This window comes from Loxodonta africana, chromosome 16 (assembly GCF_030014295.1).
Source record: "Loxodonta africana isolate mLoxAfr1 chromosome 16, mLoxAfr1.hap2, whole genome shotgun sequence".
NCBI classification, from domain to species: domain Eukaryota; kingdom Metazoa; phylum Chordata; class Mammalia; order Proboscidea; family Elephantidae; genus Loxodonta; species Loxodonta africana.
The window spans coordinates 3616634-3628950 of record NC_087357.1 but is presented as its reverse complement, the minus strand read 5'-3'; the positions used below and the strand labels follow the sequence as shown (position 1 = coordinate 3628950).

The 12317-nt window shown below is 43.0% G+C and overlaps 1 protein-coding gene across 6 annotated transcripts in view; it reads left to right on the top strand.

The window, feature by feature from the left end:
- Positions 1-12317, top strand: part of INPP5A (inositol polyphosphate-5-phosphatase A) — a 207006-nt gene that overhangs the window by 50464 nt on the left and 144225 nt on the right. The window contains exon 1 of one of the 6 annotated variants that reach the window (XM_064269130.1): positions 8511-8916. The exons of the other annotated variants lie outside the window; for them this stretch is intronic. Within the exon in view, the coding sequence (XP_064125200.1) occupies positions 8866-8916 (51 nt within the window). The 5' untranslated portion in view covers positions 8511-8865. Of the gene's footprint in view, positions 1-8510; positions 8917-12317 lie in introns of those variants that run through there. 6 annotated transcript variants of the gene reach the window in all.

The following is a 12317-nucleotide window of genomic DNA, read 5'->3' as shown; positions in this document are numbered from 1 at the left end:
TGGTGTGGCAAGAAGGAGCAGGAAGATGGCAGGGGAGATTGGGGGGTGGGCCAGCAAGTGGGTGGTGGGCTGGCAAGTGGGTGGGAGCCACCTCCCTTATCCTGCTGCCAGCCTGGGGTGCAGGTACAGGCAGAGGCTGCTATGACTGCCCATTTCAGAGGGCACTGGGCAGCAAGCAGTGCACCTGCATGGCAGTTGAAGTGTGGCCTCTGGTGACAAGCTCAGTCCAGGAGTTTATCTCCCATGCCCTGCTTTCCTGGGTGTTTTCCAGCCCTTGTAAGTGAGAGCCTAGACTTTGCCTCAGCCAGGTGGATGAGGTACCACAGATGTGTGTGTGAGTGTGCACGTGTGCACATGTGTTTGTGTGCGTGTGCACATGAGCATGCATGTGTGTGAGCGTGTGCGCGTGTACGTGTGCACCTGTGTACATGAGTGCATGTGCGTGCGTGCGGGGGGTCTCCCACCAGGACAACTCCTAGACCTCACTGTCCTGGCAGCCTCCGGGTGGTGCACTGTAGCTGTGCTGGCTGTTTGAATTTAAATGAAACAATAAAAAATTCAGCACCTGTTGCACCAGTCACATTGAAGTGCTTAGTAGCCAGTGCTGCCTGGGGGGAAACACAGCCCTCCTACAACATCATGCTGACCCCTGAGTTTCTTGCCGTGAGAGGTACAGCCCCCTACCCCAAGGAAAAGCCCATTCATGCCTGCGGTCTGGGCGTCCTTGCTCGACGTGGCCTGGCATTTGTCCCTGCCTCTGCCCTTCTGAGCCTGCAGGGAGAACCTTCATAAGAGACTGCCTGGCATTTCCCCCATTCCTCACCCCAGTGATCCTGTGAGGTGGCTCTGTCCTCACCCTATGTCTTAGGCTGGGTTCTCTAGAGAAGTAAAGCCAGTAAAATATATACTTACATGTGTACACACACATATATACATCGTTGTTGCTGTTAGGTGCCATTCAGTCAGTTCTGACTCATAGCTACCCCACGCACAATAGAACAAAAAACTGCCCAGTCCCACGCCATCCTCACAATCATTATGCTTGACCCCATTGTTGAAGCTACTGTGTCCATCCATCTCGTTGAGGGTCTTCCTCTTTTTTTATGACCCTCTGCTTTACCAAGCATGATGTCCTTCTTCAGGGACTGGTCCCTCCTAATAACATGTCCAAAGTATGTGAGACGTAGTCTCGCCATCCTTGCTTCTAAGGAGCATTCTGGTTGTACTTCCTCCAAGACAGATTTGTTCATTCTTTTGGCAGTCCGTGGTATATTCAGTATTCTTCGCCAGCAGTTTCAGAGGCGTTAATACTTCTTTGGTCTTCCTTATTCATTGTCTAGCTTTCGCATGCATGTGAAGTAATTGAAAACGCCATGGCTTGGGTCTGGCACACCTTAATCTTCAAGGTGACATCTTTGCTTTTCAACACTTTAAGGTCTTTTGCAGCACAGTTACCCAATGCAATGCATCTTTTGATTTCTTGACTGCTGCTTCTGTGGGTGCTGATTGTGGATCCAAGTAAAATGAAATCCTTGACAACATCAATCTTTTCTCTGTTTATCATGATGTTGCTTATTGGTCCAGTTGTGAGGATTTTTGTTTTCTTTATGTTGAGATATAATCCATACTGAAGGCTGTGGTCTTTGATCTTCATTAGTAAGTGCTTCAAGTCCTCTTCACTTTCAGCAAGTAAGGTTGTGTCATCTGCATAACACAGGTTGTTAATGAGTCTTCCTCCAATCCTGATGCTCCGTTCTTGTTCATATAGTCCAGCTTCTTGGATTATTTGTTCAGCATACAGATTGAATAGGTATGGTGAAAGGATATAGCCCTGACCACACCTTTCCTGACTTTAAGCCACACAATATCTCCTTGTTCTGTTTGAAAGACTGCCTCTTGAGCTATGTACAGGTTCCTCATGAGCACATTAAGTGTTTTGGAATTCCCATTCTTCACAATGTTATCCATAATTTGTTATGATCCACACAGTCGATTGCCTTTGCATAGTCAATAAAACACAGGTAAACATCTTTCTGGTAGTCTCTGCTTTCAGCCAGGATCGATCTGATATCAGCAGTGATACCCCTTGTTCCCTGTCATCTTCTGAATCTAGCCTGAATTTCTGGCATTTCCCTGCTGATGTACTGCTGCAGCCGCTTTTGAATGATCTTCAGCAAAATTTTACTTGTGCGTGATATTAGTGATATTGTTCGATAATTTCCACATTCGGTTGGATCACCTTTCACGGGAACAAGCATAAATATGGATCTTTTCCAGTCAGTTGGCCAGGGAGCTGTCTTCCAAATTTCTTGGCAGAGACAGGTGAACACTTCCGGTGCTGTATCCATTTGTTGGTATGTATATATGTATGCATATCCATATATACTGGGTCTGGGTTTATATATATATATATATATATATACATACACATATGTATAAAAGAAATGTCTCAGGCAGTTGTAGAGGCTGGAAAGTCATAAGTCCATGGGTCAGGCTAGAGACCCTCTGACTCACATAGCTGCAGAGGCTGGCGAACCCAAGATCAGCAGGCCAGACAACAGGACTCTGGCTCACAGACTGTGGAAGCCGACGAATCCCAAGATCGGCAGGCAAGATGGCAGGTATGCTGTTAGCCCAAGTCCCAAGAACCAGAGGTCAGATGAATAGGAGCCAGCTGCAGGATCCAAAGCGAGCAAAAGCCAGCAAGCTTTGCCAGAAAATCCCTCTATATTCGATGCAGACCACACCCCCAAGGAAACTCCCTTTCAACTTATTGGCTACTCATTACAGATGACATCTTGGAGATGATTATGTAATATCAGATCTCGTTATGGAGGTGATTACATCATCACATAGCTGCCAAACTATATCATAACTGCCAAACCACTAAGAATTGTGGCCCAGCCAAGTTAACATGCAACTTGAACCATCATAGCAAGTAAGATGGCAGGCTGCTGGCTCAAGTACCAAAAGCATTAGTTCAGGTAATGACGAGCCAAATACAGCATCCAGAGCAGAGCAAAAGCCAGCGAGCTTTGCAAGAAAGACCACCTATATTGGATATAGGCCACACCCCCATGGAAACGGCCATTCAACTGGTTGGCTACTCACAGCAGATCCCATCATGGAGGTGATCACATTTATATAAGACCTCACCATGGAGGGGATTACATCATTATACGGATGCCAGACTACATCATAACTACCAAACAGCTGAAAATCTTGGTGCAGCCAATTTGACACACAACTTTTAACGACCACACCCTGCTTGATTCTATGAGGTGGCACTGTCCTCACCCCAGTGATCCTGGGAGGTGATACTGTCATCACTCTTGATCCTCAGGTGAGGAAGTGAGGCACGGAGAGATAAATGACAGGCCCAGGACACACTCCGGAGCAGCTGACCCAGGTTCTTCTGCTTCTGCCACAAAGGGCTGTTGTTTGGGATTCCTCACGAGAGTGACCAGGGGCAAGGTCAAGAGCCCCGACCCAGCCCCAGTAGGGGATGCCTCACTGTCCTGTGTTCCTGGCACGTCGGCTGGTCTCTTCTGGGGTGTCTCTTCCACCTTTGGCTTTTATCGCTGCTCTGAGGCAACCCTTGTTGTGTTGGGGGCACACTATGATGTCGCATGGTCTCATTCTCCCATGTGGGCAGGCTGGATCCATGGCCTGAGGCCAATCCAGGTCCTTGACCCCCTCTAGCTCCCAGGGAACAAGTTGTTATTGTTAGGTGGTTTTGAGTCGGTTCCGACTTAATAGTGACCCCGTGTACAACAGAACGAAACACTGCCTGGTTCTGTGCCATTCTCACAATCGTTGCTGTGTTTGAGCCCATTGTTGCAGCCACGGCGTCAGTCCATCTTGTTAAGGGTCTTCCTCTTTTTTGCTGACCCTCTTTACCAAGCTTGATGGCCTCCTCCAGGGACTGGTCTTTCCTGATAACATGTCCAAAGTATGTGAGACAAAGTCTCGCCATCCTTGCTTCCAAGGAGCATGTCCAGGCATGGACCAGTAACGTGAAATTTGCCTCCAAAAATTAGAGGATGCAAGAGACCAAAGAAAGAGGTGGGCAGCTCCAGTGTGGCAGGAAAGGAGTATATTAGGGAGACTTACACACAAGGCCGAGTCCTGGCGGCTCCGGGACCAGAGCAGATCTTCATGCTCCGCACTGGGAGGGCAGAGGTTTTATAGTGGTGGACGATAGAGTCTCCATGCCAGGGGCTTACTTAAGAATATAAATTGTAGTGAACTAGCAGAAAGCATGAGGGCGCCCATGTTCTACCTCACAAAGCTTGTTTCCTCTCCAGTCCACCCATCAAGGCTGGGTCTTACAATCTGGCATTTTCCTCCACTTGTGCTGTAGTACAAGAAAACCCATTACCTCCTTGCTGGGAACAGATAAAGAAGTGGGGTTGACCAGGTGCCTTAAAGTGCCCGTGCATGCACAAGAGACAGAGAAAGTTAGTGTGTGCTCAGAACAGGGGAAAGGCTTCTCTGATAAGAAACTGGGAGAGAGAAGGCGACCCAATTCCCACCCTCCTTATCAGAGAATGCTCTGGGCCCAAGGCCTTTACTTCGGCAGCCTGGATGAGGCGTAGAGGCAGACCGTTTCCCCAACAGAGCATTCTGGCTGTACTTCTTCCAAGATGGATTTATTTGTTCTTCTGGGAGTCCATGTTATATGCAGTATTCTTTGCCAACACCATAATTCAGAGGCATCAGTTCTTATTCGATCTTCCTTATTCATCGTCCTGGTTTTGAATGCATATGAGGTGATTGAGAATATTATGGCTTGGGTCAACACACCTTAGTACTCAAAGTGACATCTTTGTTTTTTAACACTTTAAAAAGAGGTCTTTTGCAGCAGATTTGCCCAATGCGATAACACATCATTTGATTTCTTGACCGATGTGTCCATGGGCACTGATTGTGGATCCAAGTAAAATGAAATCCTTGACATTGTCAATCTTTTCTCTGTTTATTGTGATGTTGCTTATTGCTCCGGTTGTGAGGATTTTTGTTTTCTTAATGTTGAGGTGTAATCCATACTGAAGGCTGTAGTCTTGGATCTTCATCAGTAAGTGCTTCAAGTCGTCTTCACTTTCAGCAAGTAAGGTTGTGTCATCTGCATACCGCAGGCTGTTGATGAGTCTCCCTCCAGTCCTGATGCTGCTTTCTTCTTCACATAGACCAGCTTCTTGGATTATTTGCTCAGCATACAGGTTGAGTAAGCACGGTGAAAGGATACAACTCAGACACATACCTTTTCTAATTTTAAATCATGTAGTATCCCCTCGTTCTGTTGGATTGACTGCCCGGGAACCAGGGGGAGGGTAAGCAAGTGTCATGGATTGCATTGTGTCCACCAAAAAATATGTGTCAACTTGGCTAGGCCATGATTCCCAATATTGTGTGGTTGTCTTCCATTTCATGATTGTAATTTTATGCTAAAGAAGATTAGGGTGGGATTGTAACACCACCCTTACTCAGGTCACCTCCCTCATCCAATGTAAAGAGAGATTGCCTGGGGTGGGGAAAGGGAAGCAAGCAGAGCGTTGGGGACCTCATACCACCAAGAAAGCAGTGCTGGGAGCAGAGCATGTCCTTTGGACCTAGGATCCCTGTGCCCGAGGAGCTCCTCAATTGGGAAGATCAATGACAAGGAATCTTCCTCCAGAGCTGACAGAGAGAAAGCCTTCCCCTGGAGATGACACCCTGAATTTGGACTTGTAACCTACTGTTACCAATCGCCAATCTGACACAAAGGGTACTGGTCTTTTCCCGAGTAAGAATACACACGAAAGACAAACTATCTTCAGCAAGCTTTATTTTGCTTGAGTCAAGCAAAAGGAGTCAGTGGGGGACTAAGCCTCTCCAAAAGGCTGACCCAAAAAGGGAAGCAAGGCTAGGGTTTATATGGGTTTGGTGGAGATGATAGAATAATGAATATTTAGTAGGCTTTTTTCAAGGGGTGGGTATTTCTTAGAGTGGCGGTACGTGCTAATTAGGTTGTGTGCGCATCTGGAATCTAAGATGGAACCCGCTGATATTCAAGATGGAGTCCTCTCGGTAGCCCTTGGCATCATTATTATGGGATATAGCGCAAGTGCACTGATCTTTGGCACTACATCGTCATCTTCGGAGGACTAAGAAAGGTTAAACAGTGGTCATACTTTGTTCTTCTGAGCTTGCGGGAGCCTGTAAAGGGGGAGGGGACTCGAAAAACTCTAAGAAGGAGATAGTAATTCATGAGTTGTTTCAGTTTTATCTCATGTTGTCAGGGCTTGGTTCCTGTTTACCCAACTTCTAGATGGTAATCTTTTAACAGCTCTTTTGTTCTGCCAGCACAGTTAACCCTATCTGTCTCGCTAGTGGACTGTGAAAGTATAAATTTCTTTGTTAAAGCCATCTACTTGTGGTATTTCTGTTATAGCAGTACTAGATAACTAAGACAGTGAGGATACAGTCCGCCAGCCCCCGTCTCCAAGTAATTTGCTCTGAAACATATAGAAAATTGAGGATAAAGTGCCCACTTTCTGGATATGTGAGACTCAAGTGACCATTACAACAGTACCTTTTGCTCGTATCATTGTGGTATATTGTGTGCGATAACAGTATCCTGAGCATACCCCACAGTAAATGGAGTTCATTCATTCATTCATTCATCCATCTGCTCATTCACAGCCCTGAGCCCTGGAGTTTACATTCCATGGGAGAGATGGGCCAGGGCAGACAGCGGGGTCAGGAGGTGGTGGCTCCATGGAGAAAATGGAGTGAACAGTACATGGCTCCTGAGGAGGCAACTTTAGGACTGAAACCTGAAGGATGGGAAGAGCAACACTTGGCCTTTATTGGTGAAGTGGTGATTTTAGCTCTTCAGACTGCAGACAAGGTCACGAGAAGTTGTTTCTACCTTTTTTTATCCTGTTTACAAAGGTAATATACTTGAGTCTAGGCTTTGGGGCAGGGTCCAGTCTCTCGTCCCCACCACTGTGTCTTGAGAACCCAAGGCTGTGCCTGGCATGCAGTGTGTGCTCAGTAGATGTTAGCTGGATGTTGAATCATGTATGCTCATCGAGGAACTTGAACAGAGCAGAAGAGTATAAAGAAAACATCCTTACCCCCAGGCCTGCCTCCAGCTTGATGTACTCACTTCTCAATGTGTGTCTAATTTGCTGCATATGACAGTAGGGAAATGTAACCCTCCATAGGTGGGTCACAGGTATATATGTATTTTTTTTTTACAACTTACTCTTTTTTTTTCTTTATAAACTGGGAAATCTTTCCATGTCAGTTAATACATTAGACATTTTAATAGCTTCAGAGAATTTCATTATATGGATAGGCCATCATTATTAAAGTCATTTTTTTTTAATTGATGGGCCCTTCGATTGTTTAAAGTTTGTTATAGTAATGTTAAAGATACAGTCTTGATTCTCATACAAATACCAAAGGAACAGATGTTGAAGGTTTTATTTATTCACTAATGAGAAAGCCAGTAGAAAGTGAGAACTGATTCAAAGAAGAACCCAAAGAGCAGACAAACAGATAAGCCTGTCAGGAGTGCTGAAATGGCTTTTGTGTAATCATTTGCAAAATTGGCCGGTATCCACAGGGGAATAATCAATTATATTCCACCAGATACTCTGCATTTCTGTGGTCAAGAATTGAAGGGTTTTTCATTACTATCAGTTTTTACAACTTACAGAGTTACAGATCAAAGATAAGGAGAGGTAGAGATAACCCAAATGGGTGAGGTAAACAGGATACCTTCTAATATTTTTTGCTCATTTTAGAGCCTTTCACAATTTTTCCTGACAGTAATTTAAAAAATAATGTGATGTGTGCTTCCAGCTAGCATCAAGAAACAGGTCCTAAATGTACACTCCCATCTTAAATTACAACCAGAAAAAATACACAAAACAATGATTTCCAGACATTAGACAGCAGGCAATACAGGACAATGATCCCTGAGAGGGAAAGCACGAAAGGTAAGCCCTGTAATTGCCCCAGCTTACAGCCTGGAGAGAGAATGTCCAGGCTAGTATCCAACAAAGTAAAAACTCAAAATGTCTGGCATCCAGTCAAAAATTACCAGACAGGCAAAGAAGCAGGAGAACATGACCCATAATGAGGACAAACTATCAATCAATGATCTGATTACATGTTTATCAGCTTTATCCATCTCAGAGAACCTCCTTCTGGTTTCATTGATTGTGTCTATGGTTTTTCTTTTCTCTTTCACTGATTCTGCTATTTATTATTTCTGCTCTCTTTTTACTGTGTGTTTCATTTACTTTTCTATATCTAGTTTCTGAAGGTAGAAGACAAAATTACCAATGTTAGAAATTTAGCATTGGTCATCATGACCAAAGATCATGCAGACATTGAAAAGATAATAAGGGAAGTATTATGAACTTTATGCCAATAAATTTGAATTTTTTTTTGAGTTGCAAAGCCTTTAATAACCATGTTTGCATTTTTTTTACAACGTGCATAATTTCATAGCTGTTGTTCATTAGCATTTAAGTGCTTGCAAACTCATCTGCCTTTTGGATTTAGTCTTTTTTTTTATTATTTATAATTTCTATTGTGCTTTAAGTGAAAGTTTACAAATCAAGTCAGTCTCTCACACAAAAACTTATATACACCTTGCTACATACTCCCAATTACTTTCTGCCTAATGAGACAGCCCGCGTCCTTCCTCCACTCTCTCTTTTTGTATCCATTTCGCCAGCTTCTAACCCCCTCTACCGTCTCATCTCCCCTACAGGCAGGAGATACCAACATAGCCTCAAGTGTCCACCTGATCCAAGAAGCTCACTCCTCACCAGCATCCCTCTCCAACCCAGTCCAGTCCAATCCATGTCTGAAGAGTTGGCTTCGGGAATGGTTCCTGCCCTGGGCCAACAGAAGGTCTGGGGACCATGACCACCGGGTCCTTCTAGTCTCAGTCAGACCATTAAGTCTGGTCTTTTTATGAGAATTTGGTGTCTGCATCCCACTGGTCTCCTGTTCCCTCAGGGGTTCTCTGTTGTGGTCCCTGTCAGGGCAGTCATGGGTTGTAGCTGGGCACCATCTAGTTCTTCTGGTCTCAGGATGACGTAGTCTCTGGATCATGTGGCCCTTTTCTTTCTCTTGGGCTTGTGATTACCTTGTGTCCTTGGTCTTCATTCTCCTTTGATCCAGGTGGGTTAAGACTCATTGATGCATCTTAGATGGCTGCTTGCTAGCCTTTAAGACCCCAGACACCACTCTTCAAAGTGGGATTCAGCGTGTTTTCTTAATAGATTTTATTATGCCAATGGACTTAGATGTCCCCTGAAACCATGGTCCCCAGACCCCTGCCCCTGCTACGCTGGCCTTCGAAGCGTTCAGTTTATTCAGGAAACGTCTTTGCTTTTGGTTTAGTCCAGTTGTGCTGACCACCCCTGTATTGCGTGTTGTCTTTCCCTTCACCCAAAGTAGTTCTTATCTACTATCTAATGAGTGAGTACCACTCTCCCACCCTCCCTGCCTCTCCCCTCTCGTAACCACAAAAGAGTGTTTTCTTCTCAGTTTAAACTATTTCTCAAGTTCTTATAATGCCTTATACAATATTTGTCCTTTTGCAACTGATTAATTTCATTCAGCATAATGCCTTCCAGGTTCCTCCATGTTATGAAATGTTTCACAGATTCATCGCTGTTCTTTATCGATGCGTAGTGTTCCATTGTGTGAATATACCATAATTTATTTATCCATTCATCCACTGATGGAGACCTTGGTTGCTTCCATCTTTTTGCTATTGTAAACAGAGCTGCAGTGAACATGGGTGTGCATATATCTGTTCTTGTAAAGACTCTTAGTTCTTTAGGATATATTCCAAGGAGTGGGATTGCTGGATTGTATGGTAGTTCTATTTCTAGCTTTTTAAGGAAGCGCCAAATCGATTTCCAAAGTGGTTGTACCATTTTACATTCCCACCAGCAGTGTATAAGTGTTCCAATCTCTTCACAGCCTCTCCGACATTTATTATTTTGTGTTTTTTGGATTAATGCCAGCCTTCCTGGAGTGAGATGAAATCTTAACTGTAGTTTTGATTTGCATTTCTCTAATGGCTAATGATCATGTTTCCTCATATATCTGTTAGTGGCCTGACTGTCCTCTTTTGTGAAGTGTCTATTCATATCTTTTGCCCATTTTTTAATTGGGTTATTTGTCTTTTTGCAGTTGAGTTTTTGCAGTATCATGTAGATTTTAGAGATCAGGTGCTGATCGGAAATGTCATAGCTAAAACCTGTTTCCCAGTCTGTAGGTAGTCTTTTTACTCTTTTGGTGAAGTCTTTGGATGAGCATAGGTGTTTGATTTTTAGGAGCTCCCAGTTATCTAGTTTTTCTTCTGCATTGTTAGTAATGTTTTGTATACTGTTTATGCCATGTATTAGGGCTCCTAAACATTGTCCCTATTTCTTCTTCCATGATCTTTATCATTTTAGATTTTATATTTAGGTCTTTGATACATTTTGAGTTTGTTTTTGTGCATGGAGTGAGGTATGGGTCTTGTTTCTTTTTTTTGCAGATGGATATTCAGTTCTGTCAGCACCATTTGTTAAAAAGACTGTCTTTTCCCCATTTAACTGTTTTGGGGCCTTTGTCAAATATCAACTGCTCATATGTGGATGGATTTATCTCTGGTTTCTCAGTTCTGTTCCACTGGTCTGTGTATCTGTTGTTGTTCCAGTACCAGGCTGTTTTGACTACTGCGGCGATATAATAGGTTCTAAAATTAGGTAAAGTAAGGCCTCCCACTTTGTTCTTCTTTTTTTGTAATGCCTTACTTATCCGGGGCCTCTTTCCCTTCCATATGAAATAGGTGATTTGTTTCTCCATCTCATAAAGAATGTCGTTGGGATTTGGATCGGAATTGCATTAAATGTATAGATCGCTTTTGGCAGAGTAGACATTTTTATAATGTTAAGTCTTCCCATCCATGTGCAAGGTATGTTTTTCCATCTATGTAAGTCTCTTTTGGTTTCTTGCACAAGCCTATCGTAGTTTTCTGGTAAGATTTCTTCCTAAGTATTTTATCTTCTTGGGGGCTAGTGTAAATGACATTGATTCGGTGATTTCCTCTTTGATGTTCTTTTTGTTGGTGTAGAGGAATCCAGCAGATTTTTGTATGTTTATCTTGTATCCCGATAACTCTGCTGAACTCTTCTATTAGTTTCAGTGATTTTCTGGAGGATTCCTTAGGGTTTTCTGTGTATAAGATCATGTCATCTGCAAATAGAGATACTTTTACTTCTTCTTTGCCAATCTGGATGCCCTTTATTTCTTTATCTAGCCTAATTGCTCTGGTTAGGACCTCCAACACAATTTTGAATAAGAGTGGTGATAAAGGGCATCCTTGTCTGGTTCCCTATCTCGATGGGAATGCTTTCAGGCTCTCTCCGTTTAGGGTTATGTTGACTGTTGGCTTTGTATAAATGCCCTTTATTATGCTGAGGAATTTTCCTTCTGTTCTTATTTTGCTGAGAGTTTTTATCATGAATGAGTGTTGAACTTTGTCAAATGCCTTTTCTGCATCGATTGATAAAATCATGTGATTCTTGTCTTTTGTTTTATTTATGTGGTGGATTACATTAATTATTTCTCTAATGTTGAACCATCTCTGCATCCCAGTGCCCAGCATACCTGGTATGAATCCCACTTGGTCATGGTGGATTATTTTTTTGATATGTTGTTCAATTCTGTTGGCTAGAATTTTGTTGAGGATTTTTGCATCTATGTTCATGAGCGATATAGGTTTATAATTTTCTTTTTTGTGGTGTCTTTACCTGGTTTTGGTATCAGGAATATCGTGGCTTCATAGAATGAGTTTGGTAGTATTCAGTCCTTTTCTGTGCTCTGAAATACCTTTGGCAGTAGTGGTACCTCCTCTCTGAAAGCTTGGTAGAGTTCTGCAGTGAAGCTGTCCGGGCCAGGGCTTTTTTTTTTTTGTTTGGAGTTTTTTGATTACCTTTTCAATCTCTTCTTTTGTTATGGGTCTATTTAGTTGTTCTACCTCTGTTTGTGTTAGTTTAGGTAGATAGTGTGTTTCTAGAAATTCATCCACTTCTTCTAGGTTTCAAATTTGTTAGAGTACAATTTTTCATAGTAATCTGATATGATCCTTTTAATTTCAGTTGGGTCTGTTGTAATATCGCCCATCTCATTTCTTATTTGGGTTATTTTCTTCCTCTTTGGTTTTTCTTTTGTCAGTTTGCCCAGTGGTTTATCAGTTTTACTGATTTTTTTTCAAAGAACCAGCTTTTGGCCTTGTTAATTCTTTCAGT